The sequence below is a fragment of the Mytilus edulis genome, chromosome 2 (genome assembly GCF_963676685.1).
Source record: "Mytilus edulis chromosome 2, xbMytEdul2.2, whole genome shotgun sequence".
Taxonomy (NCBI): Eukaryota; Metazoa; Mollusca; class Bivalvia; order Mytilida; family Mytilidae; genus Mytilus; species Mytilus edulis.
The window spans coordinates 15,077,782-15,105,109 of NC_092345.1; the positions used below are offsets into that span (position 1 = coordinate 15,077,782).

The 27,328-nt window shown below is 31.4% G+C and overlaps 1 protein-coding gene across 1 annotated transcript in view; it reads left to right on the forward strand.

The window, feature by feature from the left end:
- Positions 1–22,030, forward strand: part of LOC139511549 (uncharacterized) — a 45,155-nt gene extending 23,125 nt beyond the window's left edge. Inside the window, exons 5-7 of the mRNA XM_071298378.1 lie at positions 7,505–7,654; positions 18,620–18,724; positions 20,096–22,030. Of these exons, the coding sequence (XP_071154479.1) occupies positions 7,505–7,654; positions 18,620–18,724; positions 20,096–20,394 (554 nt within the window). The 3' untranslated portion in view covers positions 20,395–22,030. The remainder of the gene's footprint in view (positions 1–7,504; positions 7,655–18,619; positions 18,725–20,095) is intronic.
- The last annotated feature ends 5,298 nt before the right edge of the window (positions 22,031–27,328 follow it).

Genomic DNA, 27,328 nt, shown 5'->3' on the forward strand with positions numbered 1-27,328 from the left:
ATTTAACTTAGCACTGTGTACATATGTTTATAGCACATAGTTTTATGCAATACGTTCACTTTTAGATTACATTGTGTTAACACAATTATTGTTTCAGAATACACTTTAGATTGATTCATATATCAGAAAATGGTAGTTTCAAATCTTTTCAGGCTCTTTTGAGTCTTAATTCTATATTCTGGCAATTTTATGTTTGCTATTATAAGAAACAGGTATCTTGTGGTCATCAAATTCTGCAATAAACCATAGACAAATTTAAGTATTCATTACTTTATTAAACATATTCATCATTCTGGCCACAACTTCACACAATTGTCTTGTTAATTTTGGATTACTGAAAATATGTAAAGCAATGTCCTGATTCCAATCTGTTTCACACAATTTATTTTGTATATCTACAAGTTGTAACATGGATTGCATACATGATACATTATCATTGAGATGGTAATTACTTAAAAAACTTAGTAGGTGTGCAAATTCAATAGAATTGTAAGCCCAAGAATCATTTCCATTCAATTTAATTTCTGTTGGTAAGACAACATCCCACAATTCTACCTGTTGAATTACTATTTGTTTCCATACCAAGCTCATCCTTTCTTTCATTATCATTTTCAGCTCACATTCTTCCTTTATAATAAATGAATAAGGATAATTAGGATTCAAAATTTCATTTGTACATTTTGACAAAGCATGATTTATTATGGCTATTGTTTGTAAGTAATGTTTATGGCCATAGAAGAAAGAGGCCAATGTCAGCCATCCTGATACAGCATCTGAATGTGAACCAACTAAAAACTGAATGAGTGCATTTCTGTAATTGTTGTACTGGTGTTTATTGTTTGGGTTATTAATTTGTTCTGTATGATGTCTGCAAATCGTTTTGTAACTATTTGATAAAGAAATGTGTTTATTGTTTGGGTTATAAATTTGTTCTGTATGATGTCTGCCATGTCTGCAAATCATTTTGTAACTATTTGATAAAGAAATAGTAAAGATACATTTAGATAATTCAGACCTACAATGATACAGCAAAGTGTTACATACCTTCTTTTCATTGCAACCTACAACTTGAATAGAAAATGATGGAAAGTAGTCATGTGCCCAAAAAATCACTATTTCTTTAATCAATCTAGCATTTTTGTTTTTTGATTTGGTAATTTCATTGTGAAATCTACTGTAGTCATGCAGAGTCTGCGAAAATGAGAAAATCTTAATTCCTTTTATATATGAATTCTTTAAGATATTGATTAAAGTGTCCCTGTTTTTGTTGTTAAACCTTAAATAGAACAAGTTATTGTTTGGAATGAAATAATGTAACAATGTAGAATATTCAATACAGTATAACAATCTTTTTAAACAAACCATAAAACATTGTATGATATTGTCTGATCTCCAAAAATATGGTTCTGTTTCTTCTGCAATCCAAAACATCAATGTCTTCAAGAAATATGAACATAATAAACCTTTTAAGTTTTCATTTCTTTCAACTATTTCTTTTAATAAAACTTTTAACAATGCATAACAAAGAAACTGAGTATGACTGAAAGAATATACAAGTAACTTTTCAGCTATTGAAAATGAAATTCTCCATTGTAGATGCTCATTTCTAGATCCTTTGTAGCCAATAGGAACGAATAAGACACCACATGAAGTTATTTTTGAAATAAGTTCAGGGGACGGCCATGTTCCACGTGCTCTTATAATCCATGGCTTTGCTTGAGAGACCCACTGATCACAATGAAAGCAGAAAGCAAAATCAAACCTGCCATTTTTATCTGATAAGCAGGGTCCATGGATATTGTCTACTGATATATTGTTGAATTCAAAATCAAGACATTCATATGATATCCATAATTTGTAAAGTTCACTTGAAATAAGGTTCTTCCCAGATTGTTGCTGGAACATTTGTTTGTATTTGTGTGGTAAAATGTTACAATTTGTGAATAGACGAAGATATGTGTAGCACGGTTGTGTATCTTCTGTTTCCATAACTAACACACAATCATGATTCTGGACAGCTTCTCTCTCTGATTCATATACTATGAATCTCTGATCAATTAACATCAAATCAAAATCACTACCATTTAAATTTAGACCTTCTCCCTTACTGCCACTGCTTAGTCTCAAAAATTCTTGATGTGAAGTTGCAATATCTTGACTTGTCAGAATCAGTCGTCTCCCTTTTACAACTTCCTCTGATCCGATCTTATGACACAAATAATTATAGAAATGCAAAGATTCTGCTTTGTTGTGAGACATTCTCTTAGTTCTTGAATTAGATAGTTAAGTTTGTTTATCTGGACTTATTTATCTAAAAAATATAAATAGAATAATGAACATAAGAAAATATATACCGGTACTATCAGATTATTACATTGCATTTTTCATATCGCATGTATTATCAGCCCTAGGTTCAAAATCAGCCCAAGAGCCGCATGGCTCGAGGGCTGATATTGACCAAGGGCTGATAATACATACAATATGAAAAATTACATGTTATGATCTTTTTATCATATGCTTTAATAATGGAGAAAAATAACAGCTAGATTCATATGTTGATCCTTTTATGTGGTTCCCAAATAGAAGTTCAAAGAGTGAAAAGTTCACGGACGTTGGACTCCAAATTAAGTTCATTCGATATTAAATCTTTCTATCATATGCCTCAACAGAGAAGAAAACTATTTTGATAAAGACGAATCGACAAACAAACAAAATTCAACAATATACATGTACATTATAATGAACACTGTTTGGAAAAGTCAACTTTTTTTTAAAGTAACTTGAAAGTTTTAAAAAATGCATTTATTTAATAATTTGTTAGGTTTTTTTTTTGGTTTGTTTTTGTTTGTTTGTTGTTTTTTTTTTCATTATTTTACACAATATACTTTCCAGTATCTGAATAAAAGTTTTGTACACTACTTTGTTAATAAATGTTTTTCACTGAAAACGTAGCATTGAGGTGTATTTTCCGGAATTTGCAGAGTATTACCGAAATGCCATGCGATAACGTTACGGAAAGGCATGTGATAATGATCGAAGCATGCGATAAACTTTTTATATCAGCCCGCTAAGCAACAATTAAAAAAATATGGAATTTACAGTAATTTAATGCTATTATCATACAGTAAAAATCATATGTTATTTAGTCTTAAGTATATGATACAATGTAATATGATTTATCTGATATCATTAACTGCTGATATTGATGGGAAGGAAAAGGGGGAGGAGCTGTGTATATTAAATATATATACCATTAATGGGAGAAGAAATTCCAAACCAGCTGAGTTACTATACAATATGTTTAAAAGGAGATGTTGTGTAAACCAACTAATTGACAAAAAATTCAAAACTTGATGAAAGTAGTAAAACAAGCCAGTTCTATTAATCATGTTAATTATTTTAAATCCATGTAATCTTCACATTTGACGGGAACATGTTATTAATGGACGCATGAAATACTCAACTTTCATAAATTATCAGGTATAACATTAAAATGCAAGCCACACATATTTTATCCAATCAGATACTAAATTTCTTTAATTAAACAACAGCAATCCGAGTAGAATACTCACTGCAGATTCAAAGTTTGAAGGAAATTGAACAAATAAAATTATAATAACTTACAAACGAAAGTGAACCAACACCTGTTGAATCTGTAGTAATACATTGTAATAAGATACCATATAATTAAAAAGTAAACTTTGTCACTTTTATGGCTTCAATTACAAGTTATGGAAGAAGCATAAACAGTTCCTTTACTTATTTGGGTCAAATGATACTAAAGCAGCCACAAATTTATTCTTTAAGCAGTTAAGTTAAATTTGTAAATTGTCTTTCTACTCTCATATGTTTTTTAAGTGATGTATATACATACCAACAAATGAGCTTTAAATTGTTATCCTTCTTTTCTCTTTGTTCATAAACATCTGGACCCTTCCAATACGCCGATTAAAATGCTTTAAATTATCAGATGATATCAACTTATATGTAGGCTGACAAGCAGTTTCTGCGAAAAATATTAGACTTAACTAAAGATAAAAAAGCAGAAAAAGTTTCTTCCTGTTTCCTTTTTATAAAAATCCTCTTAAAATGGAATTTTTCTCAAATTATATTCTATTTTCCCACGGCCCACCACTTCACTTTATCATTTTAACAATCTGATCTGAAGATACAGTATTCTATTTACCAGTTCTTATTGAAAGAAAGCTGAGCACCCTGTAATTATACCCCTGCTATAAAAGAGTTTTACCTCTGCCTGTCCATCTGTCAGTCCATCCATCGGTCAGTCTGTCCATCCCATGAATATTTTCATTGCATTTTTCTCCGGAACTTCTTGACAAGGATTTTTGAAATTTGGTTTTAGGGTTTAAATAAATCAGTTATACAGTGTGATGGGTTTTTAGATTTATCACTCAACAACTTCCTGCTTACTGAACACTTGTATCATTACACAACATAGTCGAAAGTTGAAAATTTATTGTCACATTTTTCTGAACAACTACAATACACGGATATCTTAAACTTGGTTTCAGGGTTTATATAAGTCCATTAGCTATACTGTGTGATGGGTTTTCAGATTCATCACTCAACAACTACCTGTTTACTGAAATATGTTGGCGTGGGTATCATCAGTGAGCAGTAGTTCATAATTTTACATGTTTTGTTTTGTTTTACTTACACATTAGGAACAGTTTTTTTTAATCTATATAAGCTCACATAGTAGAGTACCTTGAATGCCCTAAATTACCCATAATGACCTTAAAATCCTGAAATAACCAATGAAACATGTTGAAACAGGTACGTATACTGATCAATTAAAGATCTTCAATTGAGTAAAGAATCAGTTTTATATTTTGATTCCCCCACCGTTGCGGAGGGGGCATTTAGTTTTATCCTTGTCCGTCTATACATAGTTACGTATGTCCCAAAATTGTTTTCCATTCTCTAACTTGAGTTTGCCTCAACCAAATGTTATTAAACTTCTACAAATGCTTATTTATACCACAAAATACAGACTAAGTTTGAATTTTGGTGGTATCACTTCAACCGTTCTAGAGTTATGCTCCTTTACAAATGGAAAATAGGAATCTAATATCTGTTCCAAAAGTATCAATGGTATAATTTTTAAGATTGAAGTTATTTTCCTTTGTCAATAATTTAATTTATAATGATCTTTTTCATAATTTTCAATACGTTTCGATTGAGTTATCTACCTTTTGCAAAATATAACATTTGCCCTATTTTAGACGTGGAACATATGCATACAAGAAACCAAAATTGTAGTTTGAATTTTAATCAAATTGAGTCAGAATGACTTAAATACTTAAATTATAGTCTTTGTTTTATCAATTTCACATGTCTTCAACAAAATAAATTGTTTCTTTTAGGATATTACATATTTTTTTTAAGGGGGTATGTTTGACTACAGTTTGGATTGAAGGTACCACACATAGCAAATGGGAAATGATGGTACAGCATGGACATAGTGTTATTACTCAGTTCTTATATTGTTTTTTTTAAATATTTTTTTTGAAACAATTCAATTTCAACCAACAATTGGTCATTTAAGGAGGGTCTTCATCACTTTAACATAAAAAATCATAAACACGGAAATAAATTTGTTAAATTTTATATTGGATATCTTTTGATCAGGCAAGCCTACTTCTAATCCTAAACTAGTCATCATCTTAAGTATGTAGCAGTTGTTTCCCTTTATAACCAAAGAAAAGTTTAACACATGGAACTACAGCTGTGTTAAATTCTCAAAAGCTGCAGAAAAATAAATAGGTTTTAAATTAATCTGAATTTCACATGCACAAATAATCATTGATAATTTTGGTGTTAGTACTTTGTAATTTAATTTCCAGCTCACCTGGGCTGAAATGCATTATGAACTATTGCCATCTTTTGTCTTTTTTGTTGTCAGTGTCATGCATCTTCATGGCTTTATAAGTTTATCTTCTTCTTTGAAAGTTTACCAGATTGGAGATTGGGAGACCCTCCTCTAACAACAGTTTTCGTTTAATGCCAATAAGTGTCATTGGTGGCAAATAATTCCTATTAATACTTAGGGGACGACCATTTGATATTCTGGGGGGTGGGGACATGGACAGGGGTCTGTCTTGATATTGAAGAAAAACAACATATAACTGGAGGGGCAGGAGGATTTTGAAAAATAAATAACTCAGCCGTGATAACCACAAAAATAAATGGTTTGTTCAGTGGTAGTTTGTTTGAAAATAAATTACCTGACTTGCAATGTAAAATAAATAACTCAGCAGGTATAATCAAAAGTATGAGAAGATCGCACCAGATTTTTCATAAATTCGTCTCTTTTCCAAATAAAAAATCGGGGAAACGCTTCCCAAATCTTTTATCTATAAAAGTATGAATATAATTTAGATATACTTGAAATGTCTGCAAATACTAGGTTTCATTTAACTGGAGGTATATTTTTCCAGGAACACTTACCTCACTGTTATTATAGGGTCGTAACTACATTGAGGCAAATGCCTCATGTGGGAAATTTCAAAACCTAATGCTTGTCTCCATATCAAATTGTGTTCACGGCGAGTGCCTTACAAAAGCAAGTTCTGTTCTCCCTCAGGCGTAGCCCCTGATTTTTCAGGATCAATGTTTCTTATTTATTTGTCTATTGTTCATTGATTCCCTTTCTGTATTCTGTTAGTGTTGAATTCCTTTTGGAATTAAGTAATTTTGTTATTAACTTGATCATGAGTTTTAAATAAAAAAAGATGCCACAGACTTAACAATGTGAATTACATTTTTGCTTTATCATGCATATTGGTCTTTTGATATTGTCCCTAGCAACTTGAGTCTTACACTGAATCTTTACATTTTGCTTTGAGACTTAAATATTGTCAAAACATTATTAAAAACAGAACTTGCATTTTTCAGATTAAGAAAGGGTCTGGGGAACACCCAGAAAGCATGATTTTGCATCATTTGTTCTATAGCTTCTTGTGACGTCAGTTGCTCCAACAATCTTTTTAAAAAAATTTGCCTCGCTCCGCTCGGCGAAACATGTTTGCCATTACTTGGTTACTGAGAATATATGCAATACATGTAAATGTATATGCAGTTGGGAATATAGATTCATTTCTGCAGAGGATGATGATTAATTCTAATTTAATGGTACATATAATGACCTGACTATACATCATGTATTATTTATAATAAAAAAAAATAAAAAAATTGTATGTTTTCGAATATTATAAATATAGTTGTGAAAATAAATAATCAGTCCCTTGCTTTAATGAAAATGAAAAATCTTGCTTCAATTGTGCAGAAAACAGATAACCTGTCCTCCTAGTCCTAGACATTTGTGGTGAATAATTATAAATGAATATTTTATCTTCCTACAGATTATTTTTTTTTAGTGCATAATTTTGTTTTAGCCTTACAGAGCTAACGTGTGAAATAAGATTCAAGTGTAATGAACATAAAGCTGCATATATATTTGTTATATATATATTTATTATAGATGAGGATAAACTCCAGTGCATAGGGTGTAAAGAAGGATACGGAGGAAGGCGGTGTGAGAAATGTGTAGATGGATATTTCCGTCTCTCGTCAGATGAACATTGTAGGAAATGTTTGTGTTATGGCAGATCAAAACACTGTGACAGGGCAGGTAAGTTATAACAATGCATTAAAATATTGTCATCTGCATACTGGCAAAGGTATTTAAAATTTCCTTCTATGTTTATAGTACTTCAAAGACGATATAGATCGTGTACATTTAAAAAAAAAATCTAAATTCTGCTTTCCAAAATTATTCGCAACTATTAACAATCAGTGCAACAAAAAAGAACGCAGCTTGCAGGTTGATAGTTGCCTTATTGGCAATCATAACTTATCTCCTTATTTTCTTATAAGACGGCATCGTCCGAAGACGGAATTGTTTCTGGATAGTATAAGTTTATAGAAATCTATAAAATTTCAACACAAGGTTTATAACTACAAAAGGATGGTTAGGATTGATTTTATGGGTTATTGTCCAAACAGTTGAGAAATTAGGGCCAAAAAAGGGGCCCAAATAAGCATTTTTGTAGTTTCCAGACAATAACCTGTGTTTAAATGTATAAATCTCTCTGAAATTATAGCACAAGCTTCCATACTACAAAGGGATAGTTAGGATTGACTTTGGGGGTTATGGCTCAAACCATTTTGGAATTAGGGGCAAAAAAGGGGGGGGGGACAAGGGTTTTTCTAGTTAAAGGACAATTAAGACAATTTAAAAGCAGTGTAAAGAAGGTAATCCAAATCCATTTAATGAAACCAAGCAAAATGACAATGATACAAAAATAAACAAAGGACTACTACCAGTTACTGACATGCCACCTCCACATAAAATATATGAGAAGAACATAACCCTTATCATGCCGACAACTGGTTTTAGAATAAATGTGTTTATTTCCTATGCAAAAGACCTTATGAGTGAATCAATGTTAATACCAAAATATGCAATCATTAATAACCTGACAACAGTATTGTAACTACAATGTATATTCCTTCCGAATAAGTCTGTTTAAAGGTTTGGTTAGCTTTTGAAGTAAATGTCAAGATTTTTGTGCTTTGTAAAGAATATTACCATAAAATATTGGATGTGAAATACGTAAATGTATAAGATGTCTGCATGTTGATTTATATTTACAAATGATGTCCTTGTACAGATGATAAAATTTAGAAAATGTTTTGACTAGTTTGTGATATTGAAAACCCTGATGTAATAATTTTTCAGTAATACAGAGATTTCTATCGTTAAATATAGATTCTTACATTGATACCAGTGGATTATTGGATCTATTCAATCTCAATAGTTAAATTATCAATTTTAAAGTCCTAGGCTAGGACTTTAAAATTTATAATTTAACTATCGAGATTGGATAAATCCGATAATCCACGAGTAACAATGTAAGAATCTGTTTCTCTAATGATTAAAAAATACATTTTCTTCTTTTGTTAATTTGAAAATCCCCTTTGTGTGCCTTTCACATAGCACTAAGTTGTCAATTTCATTAAAACCTGTTACCATATTTTGATTTTTCCAGTTAGCTAAAAAGGTCATGACCCTTAAAATCATCCAATGATCTTTTAAGATCACCAGCAACCACACGTTGATTAAATTTTTTTATACAATGGGTTCGGAAAGGGATAAATTTCCATAGAATTAGAGAAAATCAAATACGTTGTTGTAAAAATAACACTTATCATAGATACCAGGACTAAATTTTGTATATACGCCAGACGCGCGTTTTGTCTACAAAAGACTCATCAGTGACGCCAGGCCTCGACAAAAACGCTTGTCCGATTGTCCGGTACCAGAGGGAAAAAAGGTCGGACAAGTAAAAGCTGTAACAAGCTTGTCCGTTGGGACAAGTACAATTATTCTGATGAACAAAGTATAATTATAAACAAAAAACAAAAAAACAAATATTAATTTGACATGTTTCTGTATTCTGTTTATTCAAATGCAAAACTTTTTTCTTCAACATGTTTACTTGCAATCGATATAAATTTTTAACTGGTTCTTTGTCAGGTACTTTTTAACAGGTTAAAGGTATACTATTCTCAGAAACCAGTCTTACTGATCCGAATCAATGCTGCGCTTTGTAGATAAGGTAACTTTACAGGACAGTTCGTCACCTGACAGGTTTAGCTCAAAGTTTAATAGACAGTTTGGCACCACAGGAGACATATTTAGTAGACATGATTGATAGACAGTTTGGCAAGGCAGGAGACATTTCGGGACCAAGACAAATCAGTATCTCATTTTTGTCGAGCCTGCAACTTTTGTTGCAGAAAGCTCGACATAGGGATAGTGATCCGGCGGCGGCGGCGGTGTTAGCTAACTTCTGAAAAGCGTTATATTTTAGAAGGTGGAAGACCTGGATGCTTCATACTTTGTATATAGATGCCTCATGTTACGAAGTTTCCGTCAGTCACATGTCCAATGTCCTTGACCTCATTTTTATGGTTCAGTGACCACTTGAAAAAAAAGTTCAGATTTTTTGTAATGTTGAATTCTCTTTTATTATAAGTAATAGGATAACTATATATGTGCGTACCTTGCAAGGTCCTCATGTCTGTCAGACAGTTTTCACTTGACCTCGACCTCATTTCATGGATCAGTGAACAAGGTTAAGTTTTGGTGGTCAAGTCCGTATCTCAGATACTATAAGCAATAGGGCTTGTATTTTCGGTGTATGGAAGGACTGTAAGGTGTACATGTCCAACTGGCAGGTGTCATCTGACCTTGACCTCATTTTCATGGTTCAGTGGTTATAGTTAAATTTTTGTGTTTTGGTCTGTTTTTTTTTCATACTATATGCAATAGGTCTACTGTATTTGTTGTATGGAATGATTGTAAGGTGTACATGTCTAGCGGGCAGATGTCATGTGACCTTGACCTCATTTTCATGGTTCAGTGGTTATAGTTAAATTTTTGTGTTTTGGTCTGTTTTTTTCCTACTATATGCAATAGGTCTACTATATTTGTTGTATGGAATGATTGTAAGGTGTACATGTCTAGCGGGCAGATGTCATGTGACCTTGACCTCATTTTCATGGTTCAGTGGTCAAAGTTAAGTTTTTGAGTTTTGGTCTATTTATCTAATACTATATGCCATAGGTCAACTATATTTGGTGTATGGAAATATTTTATGATCTTTATGTCAGTAGCGCAGGTTTCTTTTGACCATGACCTCATTTTCACGGTTCATTGCACAGTGTTAATTTTTTGTGTTTTGGTTTATTTTTCTTAAACTATAAGTAATAGGTCAACTATATATATTGTATAGAAGCATTGTTAGCTGTACATGTCTGCCTGGCATGGTTCATCTGACCTTGACCTCATTTTCATGGTTCATTGGTCTTTGTTTAGTTATCTTGGTTAATGTTAAGTTTATGAGACAGTTGTAATAATGTTTTATACTTAGGGCTATCAACATAATATCAATGATTAGTAAAGAAGGCGAGACATTTCAGCGTGTGCACTCTTGTCTTACCTTATTCTGTTCTTTATAATAAATACCATACCCATAATTTTTTCACAAAAATATATTTTTTTTTATTTACCATAATTTCATAAAATTTACAAAATCATATTTGATCATAAGTAGAAAAAAAAACCAAACTTGCAATATGGTGACCTATAGTTGTTAATTTCTGTGTCAATTGGTCTCTTGTAGAGAGTTTTCTCATTGGCAATCCTACCTTATCTTCTTTTTATTGATTGCATTTGAATAAAACTTTTTTCAACTTAAAAAAAACAGGATACAAATCCAATGAGTGTACAGGCCTATCAGATGGTGCCTAATGTTTAGATTCTGATGAGACTGGCATTGGTGAAAACTAGAACCTAAGTCCTGTGACATGACTAGATTCAGTTGTACTTGACTCATATTTTTGAAAAGTATTTCAAAAGAAATTCATCAAATTCTATTCTATTGTTTAAATTCGTTTTGTTCCTTTAATCAACTTAAAATGTAAAAAGGTTATTATTAGTTAAAAAAAAATTTGGACAAGTAACAATTTCATTCGGACAAGTTGAAAAAAAAGTTATTGTAGAGGCCTGGACGCTCGAATCCAAAAAAGTTGAATACATTTTACAGTATAAGTTATTAGTCCCCTACCAACGAAGTCGAGGGGGACTTTAGTTTTGCATTCTTTTTTTCATCATGCTTGAGGATATTGATTTGATATTTGGTATATTGTCTTATCATGACAAGTTACATATCCATTTGGAATTTTGTTCCAGCCTGATGATTTTTATACGACCGCAAAATTTGAAAAAATTTTCGTCGTATATTGCTATCACGTTGGCGTCGTCGTCTGCGTCGTCGTCGTCATCCGAATACTTTTAGTTTTTGCACTCTAACTTTAGTAAAAGTGAATGGAAATCTATGAAATTTTAACACAAGGTTTATGACCACAAAAGGAAGGTTGGTATTGATTTTGGGAGTTTTGGTCCCAACATTTTAGGAATTAGGGGCCAAAAAGGGCCCAAATAATCATTTTCTTGGTTTTCGCACTATAACTTTAGTTTAAGTTAATAGAAATCTATGAAATTTTGACACAAGGTTTATGACCACAAAAGAACGGTTGGGATTGATTTTGGGAGTTTTGGTTTCAACAGTTTAGGAATTAGGGGCCAAAAAAGGGCCCAAATAAGCATTATTCTTGGTTTTCGCACAATAACTTTAGTTTAAGTAAATAGAAATCAATGAAATTTAAACACAATGTTAATGACTACAAAAGGAAGGTTGGTATTGATTTTGGGAGTTTAGGTCCCAACAGTTTAGGAATTAGGGGCCAAAAAGGGACCCAAATAAGCATTTTTCTTGGTTTTCGCACCATAACGTTAGTATAAGTAAATAGAAATCTATGAAATTTAAACACAAGGTTTATGACCATAAAAGGAAGGTTGGTATTGATTTTAGGAGTTTTGGTCCGAACAGAATAAGGGGCCCAAAGGGTCCAAAATTAAACTTTGTTTGATTTCATCAAAATTGAATAATTGGGGTTCTTTGATATGCCGAATCTAACTGTCATGACTGTGTATGTAGATTCTTAACTTTTGGTCCCGTTTTCAAATTGGTCTACATTAAGGTCCAAAGGGTCCAAAATTAAACTTAGTTTGATTTTGACAAAAAATGAATCAGTTAGGTTCTTTGATATGCTGAATCTAAAAATGTACTTAGATTCTTGATTATTGGCCCAGTTTTCAAGTTGGTCCAAATCGGGGTCCAAAATTAAACTTTGTTTGATTTCATCAAAAATTGAATAAATGGGGTTCTTTAATATACCAAATCTAACTGTGTATGTAGATTCTTCATTTTTGGTCCTGTTTTCAAATTGGTCTACACTAAAGTCCAAAGGGTCCAAAATTAAACTTAGTCTGATTTTAACAAAAATTGAAATCTTGGGGTTCTTTGATATGCTGAATCCAAAAATGTTCTTAGATTTTTTATTATGGGCCCAGTTTTCAAGTTGGTCCAAATCAGGATCTAAAATTATTATATTAAGTATTGTGCAATAGCAAGTCTTTTCAATTGCACAGTATTGTGCAATGGCAAGAAATATCTAATTGCACAATATTGTGAAATAGCAAATTTTTTTTTAATTAGAGTTATCTTTCTTTGTCCAGAATAGTAAGCAAGAAATATCTAATTGCAAAATATTGTGCAAAGCAAGATTTTTTTTTAATTGGAGTTATCTTTCTTTGTCCAGAATCAACTTAAATCTTTGTTATATACAATATACAATGTATATTCACTTTTTACTACCAACTGATAAATTAAAATAATCTTTACCATTCAGTGATAACAAGTAGTTTTTTTACATCTTAATATTTTATGATGTATTTAAATGAGTAGTTATTGTTGCAAACTCCATTAGAAATTTTAATTGAGATTAGTTTTGGAATAAGGGAAAGGGGGATGTGATTAAAAAAATTGGGTTCAATTTTTCTCATTTGAAATTTCATAAATAAAAAAGAAAATTTCTTCAAACATTTTTTTGAGAGGATTAATATTCAACAGCATAGTGAATTGCTCTAAGAGAAAACAAAAATTTTAAGTTCATTAGAACACATTCATTCTGTGTCAGAAACCTATGCTGTGTCAACTATTTAATCACAATCCAAATTTAGAGCTGAATCCAGCTTGAATGTTGTGTCCATACTTGCCCCAACCGTTCAGGGTTCAACCTCTGCGGTCGTATAAAGCTACGCCCTGCGGAGCATCTGGTTTGAAGAGTTATGATATGGTCCTTGAACTTAGAAAATTCACTCAAATTATCAGTTTTCCTCACTTTTTGCCGTCATGCTTGATGATATTAATTTGATATTTTGGAGATTGTTTTATCATGACAAGTTACAGATCAAGTTCCAATTTTGTTCAAGTCTGTTGATTTTGAGCAGAGTTATGGTCCCTGGAATAAGAAAATTCACTTAAATAATCAGTTTTCTACTTTTTTTCCGTCGTGCTTGAGGATATTGATTTGATATTTGGCATATTGTTTTATCATGACAAGTAACAGATCAAGTTAGAATTTTGTAATGGTCCTTGGACCTTAATATCAGTTTTCAACACTTTATTTTTTCATGCTCAAAATTGAAGACTTGATATTTGTTATATAGCTTACACCATGCCATGTTACACTGGTGGTAAGCGGATGGTAGTAACTAAAAGTTACGACCATCTGAATATGGGAGACAACTCTAGGGATAAGTTTTTCTTTTCCGATTTTCGTGCAGTAAAAGGTTCATTTGAGTCAAACCGCTTGTCTCATATACACATATCGTGAGTGCATTCTTATTGAAACCAAATTTGACACATAAAATCATTCCAATTTTCGTAAAATAGTCATTCAAAAATTCGACCATGATGGTCGTAACTTTAACTTGTGATGGTCGTAATGTCAACTATAGTATTTTGGATGATGGTCGTAACCGACACAAGATGGTCGTAACTTTGAAAGATGATCGTAACTCAAGTATTTAGACGAACTTTTATCAAGCTATTTTAAAAGTACTGTGCACATGCATAACCATGTTAATAAACTAAGTTGTTATATAAAGTTTACTACAAAAAAATATTATTTCATTTGTTACTCTGATAATGTATGCAGAAATTAAGTTAAAGAATTATCAATCATACATTTTTGATATGTTCTAAACGACCATCATTTAGGAGAAACAGTGAAAACTAATCAACTCGCATTAAGACAAATAGTATGTTAGACGTTTTATTTCCTGCAATCTTGTCAGCAGATAAAATTATTGAACGTACAATTTTGAACAATCTTCTTTAATTTTTAATCAGCTATTGCAGTTTTTATAAACCATTTGCTTTCAAATATTTGGCTTTTGGTGAATCATGATTAATGAAAATCCACAAATGCCTGGTGTTTTTATCGTGTTGTCTTTATTTTTTATCGATTGCATGACGATCTTGCGGTATATCATTGATAATTGTTCTAAGTATTGGTTCAGAATAAAAACTTAATCTATGGTGTCGCAATGAACATTGTGTTAACCTAGAAAGTATGAATAAGGTTGAGATATTTTACAATGCTACACGCGTTGAATTTAAGAGTAAGATCAAATATCAGTAGTTTGTAGACAGGCTTGTAGCCAGGATAATATTACAAGGTAGAACTAAATGTACTGCGGCAAATATTACATACATATATGCAGGTATATATTTTACAATGCTACACGCGTTGAATTTAAGAGTAAGATCAAATATTAGTAGTTTATAGCCAGCCTTGTAGCTAAGATAATATTACAAGGTAGAACTAAATGTACTGCGGCAACTATCACATACATATGCAGGTTGAAAATAATATTTATGTTATATGTTTATATTGTATGAATGTACTCAGATTCAAAAGACCAGCACGCTGAGTTGAAGCATAAAGATCTATCTTTTAAATGTTATCCTGGCTACAAGCTATGTATGAATACTGTTTGCTGAAGTCCTTTTGCTGAAATTCAAAAAAAAATACATTATCATTAGCATATAGTAAACAATGTAAATTGCTGACCCCTTTAATATTCTTTAGAAAGAAGTTTAAGGATCCATACGGTGAAGGAATTTTTTTAACTCGTGTAGTAATTTTGACTCTAAATATGCCTCCTCTAGTAGTGGAAAGATGATCCCAAATTGTCAAGCCTGTGCCAGTATCTGATCATAGACTTTGCAATGACAAAATACAGAGTGAATCTACCGAGTTAAGAAAGATTGGCAAAATGTGTTTCTCTTTTGGTAACATCAAGTAAATGTTTACAAAATTCAATGCGTAGTCTTTCTGAAAGAATCTTAGGATAAGCCTGATCTACATTTGTAGTCATAGTTTTTTTTTTTTTTTTTTTTTTTTGAAAGGGTTGAAATATCCCCAAATTTTAGTTTTATATAAGAGAATAGGTTTTATTGTATGTTCAAAAACATGAAGGCTGTTTTTTAAACTTGGATTCAGTGACAGAAAGTCCTTGCGTAGCTTATGGTAGGCTTTTAACGCCTGTTATTAAAATAAAAATCATGTTTGATATGTCTGCCTGTCTTGTTAAATACTATGGCTTGGTTTTATTGGGATTAATTTTCAAACACCGATCTTAATCCATCAAGTTTACTTTGAAGTCCTTTTGCTGAAGTTGAAAAAATGGCAAGATCATCAGCATATGTATAATAAAGAATAGGCTGGTCGTGAATAAACAACAGCTGAATCAGGGGAACTTTTAACACAATCAGGAAGTTCATTTATAAAAATTTTAAACAAATTTGGATTCAAATTGTCTCCCTGTTTTACTCCAACTTTAGTTCTAAAGAGATCTCTTACCATACTCTCTAACTATATTCAATAGCTTAAGTTTTATCTCTGGGAGAATGACAGTATCAAAAGCCTTCTGGAAATCAACAAAGCAGGCAAACATTCTACCTCAATCTTTTGTATTACAATACTTATTTATAATAGTTTTTAGAATGAACATATGGTAAGATGGTCGTGGTTTTTTCTTCTTTTTTTTTTGGTAAACCCAATTTGGCTCTCATCAATGATATGATATTTATCTAAGGATTTACAAAGACGTGTATCAAGTATCATATTAAAAAGGCTTCCCCAATGAATCAGTAATTGTAATTCCTTAATAGTTATTAAGATCGGATGCATCATTCCCTTTATGAATTGAGAATACAAAACGTGTGGTCCAGGGTTCATGGTATTTTCCATAATAAAAACAAAGATGTATAACGGATAGCATGGTACCAATAGGCGTATTCAGAATTTTCTAAAACCACGGGTAATAATTATACCTGAACTTCGAATTTGCACCTTATAATCAGCTTGACTATATACCAAATGACAATACGACTTCTCAAAATCCAGGCTAAGAATAAGATGTATGTTGTTTAATTCGATTACGGACCTACGAATTCGCGGATATGGTCTTGTCTCGATAACGATCCCCATAACATTATTTTGACTCCTTACTTATGCTCTTTCGACTTATAGTATCAATTTTAAATTGTAGATTTTTCTTTTAAATTCCACCTAGTAGGTACAGACTAGTTTTTAAAAAGTTTATCTTTTCAATACATGCAAAATATAAAAAAAAAAAAAATCAGGATACTGTTATTTCATGTGATGTCAAAGGAGTACTGTAGGTTCAGTAAGACCCCTTTTTGGCCCCAAAATATAGCAGTTTTAGAAAATTGTGAAAATGTAATCTTTAAGCTATATTTTGGAAAGTAAAATGCTTCTGCTTCATAAATATGAGCTGTTTTTGACAATACAATGCACAAATATCGCGTTCTAGCATCATTAAGTCATGCTAAATTACTGAAATCTTCAAAATTTAAGCATTTTGGTTAATTTTTAGACGGTTTTCGTCTAAAATGAAAGTGGCCGCATTCGTGTTCATTCATAATATTGAAATGTAAGTTGTATTTGATGATAATGCAAAACATATATAAAGGTTGAGGATGAACACGGATGCGGCCACTTTCATTTTTGACAAAAACCATGTGAAAAGTGACGTTTTTTGGCATATTTGATAGATTTTTCATATTTGAGCTTCAATCAGAGCGTTTTTAATGACTAAATCAGTTATAATCTTTCACATAAACTAATCGAATCAAATGAAATAGGTACTTTAGTGTTTAAAAAGTGTCCAAAAACTTTCGTTAGATGAACCTGAAATTTGAGGCCAAAATCGGCCCTTACCGGACCTACTTCTTTGTTAAAATCGCCTTTTCTTAATTCGTAACTATGAATGCTCATAACCAGAGCTGTGTGTTAAAATGAATTCTCCACTTTTGAGAATTTATATTGATATTAAACTTAACAGCTTATAATTAGATGCCTCTTGGTTGATTTTATACATTATATTTTAAGTAACAGTGACTGGTCATTTCATTTTGTATTGGGGTTTTTTTCCCGATTCGTTCCAATTTTCTTTCCTTTCGCAATTTACAGGTATCCCTCTCTTCACCTCTTTTAGTTTTTTTATCATTTAGTGAAATCAAGTTCACAAATATATCATATAATATATTCATATAACAAAAGACACGTTTAAAACTATTGACTTGTCTAATTAGGTCCTATTTAATAAAGAGTTACGACCATCACAATTTTAAGTTACGACCATCCTGAACATTTTTGTTTTTTTAGTTACGACCATCATGCTCGAATTATTGAATGATCATTCTACGAAAATTGGAATGTTTTTATGTATCAAATTTTGTTTCAAAATCAACGCACTGACGATTAGTATGTATGAGACAAGCGGTTTTACTGAAACATTTTTTTACTGCACGAAAATCGGAAAAGAAAAATTTATCCCTAGAGTTGTCTCCCATCTTCGGATGGTCGTAACTTTAAGTTACGACCATCCGCTTACCACCAGTGATGTTAGAGATCAAATTTTAATTTTGTTCAAATATAATGAATTTTTAATCCGTAGGGGAATATGTATTCCCATGCAAAACTCACAGAATCCTTGTTATATTCATTATTGTTAAGTTTGATATTGTTGGAGTTTCTTGGAAATTAGAATACTTTTTACAATTTTACAAATAAGTTATTATCTTTGTAGGCCATTGCACGTTTTGTGAAGACAATACAACTGGTTACAGCTGTGAAAGATGTCAAGATGATTACATAGGAGACCCAATGCATAATCGACCTTGTATACATAAAGGTAAGGGTGGATAAATCTGTTAGATATATAGGAACATACTAGGATTTACTGAGAAATGTGATTAATAAACATGTTGATAAATGCCTGTCAGCTGTAACCTTTAACACATAAATAAAGGATCTGTACATCTACACCAGTAAAATAACTGATAAACTGTTGTGTATGAAACTGTTAACACCAACCTAAAAAAAACTACTGTAATGATGAATATACAACTAACAAATAGAAAAATAATCAAAAACACAAAATTGAAAAAGTGTGAATGAATTCAACATACCGTGGACACAGCAATTGTATCACTTACCTAACAGTTTTGTCTAAATCATCATTATTCGGATCGTCGTCCGAGTCCATCATAGGAAAAACGCTGAAAGTCACCGTTGGTTTTGGTGGCAGTATCCGTTTCCGCCAGAAGTGGCCGTTATGGTTATGCACCGTGACATAAGCAATCTAAGATCTGCCTTCAATACCTAAAAAAACCAAAGAATTATAAACTAAGCGGTGATGAGTTCTGGCTTAATAAAAGACATATGAACATGTGGCTGGGTAAATTATGTTTATGCCATACATACAACAGTAGAAGGGCATAATGGTTTAAGCTCACCTGGCCTGAAGGCTAAAAATAGGACATAGGGGTAAAATGTAGTTTTGGGTTTATATCTCTGAAACTAAAGCATTTAGAGCAAATCTGACATCAGGTGAACTTGTTCATCAGGTGTAAATTTATCTGCCCTGAAATTTTCAGATAACCTGTTGTTGGGTTGCTGTCCCTGAATTAGTAATTTTAAGGAAATTTTGAAGTTTTGTTTATTATCTTAAATATTATTACAGTATCTATTATCTAATAATATTTAATAATCTATAGTATCTTATACTATTAACAATGATTTTAACCTTATTTTACATAATTTCAAAATCAGCAGTTAATACAGGTGCGTGACACCAGCTCTCGAGAGCCTCTAGTTTGGTCTATCTGTCTGTTTGTCAATTATCAGATTTCGGTTTTGGTTTTAAGTAGTTTGTGTTTGAATTGAGGTGAAACTTATTGCTGATGTTCATTATTAATGATATGAACCATTGAAACAGGGAAGAATAATGGTATGAGTGGGGTAAGATGTCTTATGGACACATATAAATATTCTTCTATAAATGTCTTGTTCTTTAGGGTTCATAATAAAATATTCTGTCTTTCTTTTTATACAATTATGTGTACTGTGCATTCATTTTCATTTTTTATACCAATTTTTAAGGATTTTGTGGATACAAACGAACCACAAAATCAAATTTCAAAGGAAAATGCAATTGTTCCTCAGTTCACTAAAACTGATACCCATGAATATAAATGAATCCACTGTATTTTACTTTTTTCAGATAAAATAAAAGCCACATCAGCACACACAGGAGGAATAGTGGCTGGAGTTTGTATTGGATTGTTGATTCTGATAGGTGTTGTTGTGGGATATATCCTGTATCGTAAATGTAACAGCCTTCCTAACGGCAACAAATTCTGGACTGTGGAGCTAAAAGACGATCACGAGAGGGTCAACTTTAGTGCTTTGCCAGAAGATGAAATTCAAGCACGCAGAATGGACTATGATTTTTATCAAGATCAAGGTGGAAATCGTGGAAGAGATGGGTCACAGAAATATTCCCATTTGCAAGAGGTTTAATGTCTAGGAATTGTAGATTTAAATCAATGTTCAAATATCCTAGTTTTGTGAGATTAGTTGAAAAAATAAATCTGCATGCAGTGAAACTTATATCATGTATATTATACCATAGATATAATCTATGATTATACAATGGTCCTTTTACCTGATGGTTAATTGGCAAATGGTGCTTTAGCCATATGGTTTAAATTTTTAGCATATAACCCATTTGTATTATTGTTAATTGGTATGTGGTTCTATTGCCATATGGGTTATTGTTTACTTACCATAAAAAATCTGTATTGAAAATCTGATGTATGAGCATGGAATATAGATATGAAATGTTTTGTGGTGTTAAGAATCCTACTATAGAATGGTTAGTCACTTTCAGAGCATTTTTTAAGATTCTTTTTTAATATTTTTGGCACAGGTTTTCCTTTTCTTTCACCTTTTGAAATGGAACTTGATTCATTCTGAAAATTTATTAGTAAAAAAGTTTGAATTTAACCCAAATAAAGTGTTACTTAAATTATTTCTGTGTTGAATGAATAGAACTCTTTATTCCTGGTACATCTGTGAAGAAAAGACCATTTCAATGAATTTTCATTTGAATATATAAATCTCTAATTTTTTAAAGCCATAATGGCATTCATCTTCAAATTTACAAATTTATACATACATTTACTTTGATGTTAAGTAACTGTACATTACTTATCTGGTAGGTGGTCCGAGACCACAATTGTCGTCCCTTGATTTTCGTTGTTCACAAATATAGTCCCTAGTGTTGACAGTGGGTTACTTGCCATTAATTTTTATACCCCTTCCAAATTATTTTTTCCATGTTTAATGCCTCAAATTGCAAGTAAGGGAGTGAAATTACACTGTAAAAAAATTTGGGTCCAGAATTTTAAAGGAAAGTAGTGATTTGGTCCAGCTGAAAAAGGTTGAAAATTAGCACTTCGGAAGCTGTCAAAAGATTTCAAGACCCCCTAAACATAAAATTGTCTATATTTTGAGTTAGAGCCAATGAAGTTTTCTATAATTTTGATATAATTTGTCCCAAAAGTAGTACAACACACTGTAAAAGTTTCTTTGAGAAAGCGCAGGTGGGATTTTTTTAATTTTCATTTATGTTCTAAAGGAAATGCACTACGAAATAATTGTGGATTGGACCAGGTTATTACTTTTAATAAACAAATTACAATTTGTATTTTTCTTTGTATATTCTGTTTCATTAAAGAACAAATCCTAACCTTTTGATATTCAGGGATTCTTTTATATGTATGTATATATTGACTGAAAGAGAGATATGTTTTGTCAAATACAGTGGAACCTGTCAAAAGTAAACTTTGTCACTTTACCATGTGTTATGTAACACAAATATTGAACAACTGAAGAACTGCATTTGTAAGTCGTTTTATCCTCCAATCTGCTAACTATCTCACAAATAATAAACTGGCTGTATTGAAGAGCCATTGGTGGCCTTCGTCTGTTTTCTCTTTGGTCGAGTTGTTTTCTCTTTGACACATTCTCCATTTCCATTCTCAATTTTAAATAAATGTTAACTTTATTTATACTTATCAAAATAGAGGCTTCTACAAGGTGGTAGAGGTAAAATTATTACTTTTGTGACAAAGGCAATAATTTTAACTTTCATTTCGGACAGACTTGGGGTAATTGTAATTGTAATCATTAATCAGCTGTAATTGATTACAATTTTTCAAGTAATCAGTGTAATCATTAATCAGCCAAAAATCTGATTACATGTAATTTAATTTAATCAATTACTTTTCAAAATACCCTGTAATCATGATTACTTTTTGATTACATTCTGATTACAATGAAAAAAATCTAAAATTGTGTTTTTGGTCATTAAATGAACCTCTTTGTTCATATTTGATAAATTTTTAACATACTAAAATGGTTTGGTTACTTTAAGCTTGTCTACTTCAGTAAAAAATAAACTGTTACAGTATTGAAAAGTCATCATTAGCCTAAGCAGAGACATATAATACAATTATATACCTTTTATCTTGGTAAAAGATATTGTACATACATGTATAGTCATCGTTTTATAATGATCTTCATATTAATATTTGATTATAACTGTTATATATTCAAGTAATACTTTTCTTTAACCCTGAATTATAATCTTTTGTTAATTTTTGTGATTTTTGTCAACTTTGAATTGACAGGTAGGAGACTAATTAAGGTTTGTTTTTATTGCAATTACCAATTGAGTATAGCTGTAGGGAAATATATATGATAAAAGATAAATCAGACATGAAAATTTATCTAATTAGCACAAACTAAATTAAAAGTTGGACAAATATGTTGTTTAAACTTTTTTTTGTATTTGGACTGGACGTGTAAAATGCAATGGTTTTTAGTACTTTAATACATATTGTTTATAATTTGATTAAACATTTCTATTAAAATTTAAAATAGTTTTATCTGGTACAAATGTAACTTTATTTCATCCATATTTAAACTTCCATAAACTGCAACTTGGAATACATATAAATTATGAAAGAGGTCAGAAAACAAACAAAAAAACTCTTGATTATGATATATCTTTATTAAATTTAATTCAAAATAATTTAGAAAACATTGGTGATAAAGTGTAATGTATATATATGTAGTGAAATTTGGTGTTCATTTAAATAGATGACGTTTAATTTGAAGATATCATTTTATAATTGAACCAAATAAAATACGTTCTCAAAAATGCTATAGTTATATTAAACATCATTCAAAATGTTTTGTTTTTAAATTCATTGTAATCAGATGTAATCATGATTACTTTGCCAATGTAATCATTAATTTAATCAGATACTTTCAGAAATGATGTAATCATTAATTTAATTTAATCGTACAAATGACAAAGTAATTGTAATTTAATCAATTACATTGAAAGTAATCGGACCCATCTCTGATTTCGGATCCTCTTTGCTTTCTTCTTTCAAGCCTAGTTAATTTTTATACAAATGTTATGAAACTATAGAAATAAATGTTACTGCCTGATTTCTAAACTAAATCGCAGAATATGTATCCTTCTCAAGTCCTTCATTTATTTGTGAGGGAGTTCAAATTTTATATTTTTCAACGATATACATATGTTTTTCTATACAAAATATCAATTTAGGCAGTTTTTGAACGATTTGTTTGTATGTAATAGAACATTTCTCTCCTGGCTGTAAAGTTTTTATAAGTACAGTGCATACTTTGTAAATATCAAATTAATGTTTGGTACATTGATATTTTTGTATATTTATTATTTCATCTTTAAAACTAATCAACTATAATGGGTTTCATCTTACTTATCAACTGTAATGGGTTTCATCTTACTTATCAACTGTAATGGATTTCATCTTACTTATCAACTGTAATGGGTTTCATCTTAGTTATCTATAGATTGTGTATTGTTACTTATTTTTATACGTCATCCGAAGACATTTGGTTTTCGCACTATAACTTTAGTATAAGTAAATAGAAATCTATGAAAATTTTATCACAAGGTTTATGACCACAAAAGGAAGGTTGGGATTGATTTTGGGAGTTTTGGTCCCAACAGTTGAGGAATTAGCGGCCAAAAGGGTCCAAAAAATTTTCATCAAAAAATTAATTATTGGGGTTCTTTGATATATATGCCAAATCTAACTGTGTATTTAGATTCTTAATTTTTGGTCCTGTTTTCAAATTGTTTTACATTAAGGTCCAAAGGGTCCAAAATTAAACTAAGTTTGATTTTAACAAAAATTGAATTTTTGGGGTTCTTTGATATGCTGAATCTAAACATGTATTTAGATTTTTGATTATGGGCCCAGTTTTCAAGTTGGTCCAAATCGGGGTCCAAAATTAAATTTTGTTTGATTTCAACAAAAATTAAATATATGGGGTTCTTCAATATGCTGAATCTAACCATGTATTTAGATTTTTAATATTTGGGCCCGGTTATCAGATTGGTCCACATTGAGGTCCAAAGGGTCTAAAATTGAACATAATTTGTTTTCATCAAAAATTGAATTCTTGGAGTTCTATGATATGCTGAATCTAACCATGTATTTAGATTTTGGATATTGGACCATAATAGGTAAATGTCCAATTTAAAATTTTTAAGTTTGTAAGTTTAAGTTCTAAGACAACATTCATTCTGTGTAAGAAACCTATGGTGTGTCAACTATTTAATCACAATCCAAATTCAGAGTTGTATCAAGCTTAAATGTTGTGTCCATACTTGCCCCAACTGTTCAGAATTCGACTTCTGCAGTCGTATAAAGCTGTGCCCTGCGGAGCATCTGGTTCTCCAATATTTCACTAGTTATTTATGATCGATTTTTATCTACCCTACACTTATGAAAAAAGATAGGACACAGAAAAATTGACATTTTGACTGAACTTTTTAACTGGATGTAAAAGGTTTGGGCTGTCAGCATATGTGAATAGTTAGTACAAAATGTATGTATATGTTTATTTTTTGTATGAAACTTATTTCTAATTTCAATAAATTGATTTCCCTGTTTTCAAAATCTACAAATGGACTATAAATAGTTTTGGATACTTCATCCTGTCCCCAGATAGTGCCTCTTTATCATATATTAGTTCACTGTAGATATATAATATTTATGAATATATTGTAATTGTTTTGTCATGTATGTATTAAATTTTTCACATTCCCAATTTTAACTAAGTGTCTTCATTATTGTCGTTGTAATTTTGTGCAACCATGTTTTGTAGTCAAAAACTATCCATTATAATTTAATGTTATTGCAAATATATTTGTGTCAGTTAATTGTTGCATATTATTTTTAAATTAACGAAAATGCAAGCTTAGTTTTTTGTCGAGCCTGCAACTTTTGTTGCAGAAAGCTCGACATAGGGATAGTGATCCGGCGGCGGCTACGGCGGCGGCTACGGCGGCGGCATTAGCTAACTTCTTAAAAGGTTTATATTTTAGAAGGTGAAAGACCTGGATGCTTCATACTTTGTATATAGATGCCTCATGTTACGAAGTTTCCGTCAGTCACATGTCCAATGTCCTTGACCTCATTTTCATGGTTCAGTGACCACTTGAAAAAAAAGTTCAGAATTTTTGTAATGTTGAATTCTCTCTTATTATAAGTAATAGGATAACTATATTTGGTATGTGCGTACCTTGCAAGGTCCTCATGCCCGTCAGACAGTTTTCACTTGACCTCGACCTCATTTCATGGATCAGTGAACAAGGTTAAGTTTTGGTGGTCAAGTCCATATCTCAGATACTATAAGCAATAGGGCTAGTATATTTGGTGTATGGAAGGACTGGAAGGTGTACATGTCCAACTGGCAGGTGTCATCTGACCTTGACCTCATTTTCATGGTTCAGTGGTTATAGTTAAGTTTTTGTGTTTTGGTCTGTTTTTCTCATACTTTATGCAATAGGTCTACTATATTTGTTGTATGGAATGATTGTAAGGTGTACATGTCTAGCGGGCAGATGTCATCTGACCTTGACCTCATTTTCATGGTTCAGTGGTCAAAGTTAAGTTTTTAAGTTTTGGTCTTTTTATGTAATTTTATATGCCAAAGGTCAGCTATATTTGGTGTATGGAAATATATTATGATCTATATGTCAGTCCCGCAGATTTATTTGACCATGACCTCAATTGCACGGTTCATTGCACAGTGTTAAGTTTTTGTGTTTTGGTCTATTTTTCTTAAACTATAATAAGTAATAGGTCAACTATTTGTTGTATGGAAGCTTTGTTAGCTGTACATGTCTGCCTGGCATGGTTCATCTGACCTTGACCTCATTTTCATGGTTCATTGGTCTTTGTTTAGCTACTTGGTTAATGTTAAGTTTATGTGACAGTTGTAATCAAGCTTTATACTTAGGACTATCAACATAATATCAATGATTAGTAAAGAAGGCGAGACATTTCAGTGTGTGCACTCTTGTGAAATTTTAGTAAATTCTGCATACAAATGTTATATAAGCATATATTTTATGTGAAACATATTCTGATTCAATTTGGAATATTTTTTGAATTCACAATAAATATATATTGATGTTGTGGTAAATATATATAACACTGTTGGAATTCTCATGGTTCCAAGTAAGCTATTTCAGGGTGCAAGACTTATGAAAGAGAACTTAAACAGATAAATATAGTTAAATGACTTTCCAGTTTTTCAGTAATATATAATAGTTCAAGTAGCCCTCACAGAAGATATACCTAGTTAAGACATATCGGAACTTATAATCTTTTAGAACTATCCTTGTAACAATAATGTTTTATTTCAGTGCTTTGTGTCTATTTTTTTTTCATGCAAGTAGTTTTTGTTCCTCCAGTGGCAGATCCAGGGTTTGGGAGGGGTTCCAGGGGTTGGAACACACACACCCTTTTTGGACGATCAATGCATTTGAATGGGGACATCTGGTTGGAACTCCCCTTTATCCTAAAAATGGCTGAATCTCTCCCTGGTCTAGTATCAATTTTTTTAAAGCAAATTGAAACTGATTTGACAGTTGGTTCTTATTTTGTGTGGTTGCTGTTACACCACTGTCCCAGGTTAGGGGAGGGTTTGAGCACTTACAAACCTGTTTAACCTGCACTTTCTCCATGTGTCTCTCCTAAGTCAGGAGCCTGTAGTACAGTGGTTGACATTGGATCATGTCTGTCATATTTGTTTTTCATATATTGTTTTCTATTAAATTAGGCATTTGTTTTTTTGTTTTATTTTTGGATATTCACATTTTTCTATGAGACATTCTTGCATATTATTATTAATATAATATTAGTAGTGCAGATTTGTATAACATTTTTTATACTCATTCTGTTGTATTGCTACATGAAAAGCAGAGGAGAGAAGTCTCTTTATAAGCTGCATTTTTAGACTTGTGTTCATTGTTTATGTTTGTAGTTGATCTAGTCACAAGATGTTAGTCAAGTCATACTAAAAGACATTAGCCAAG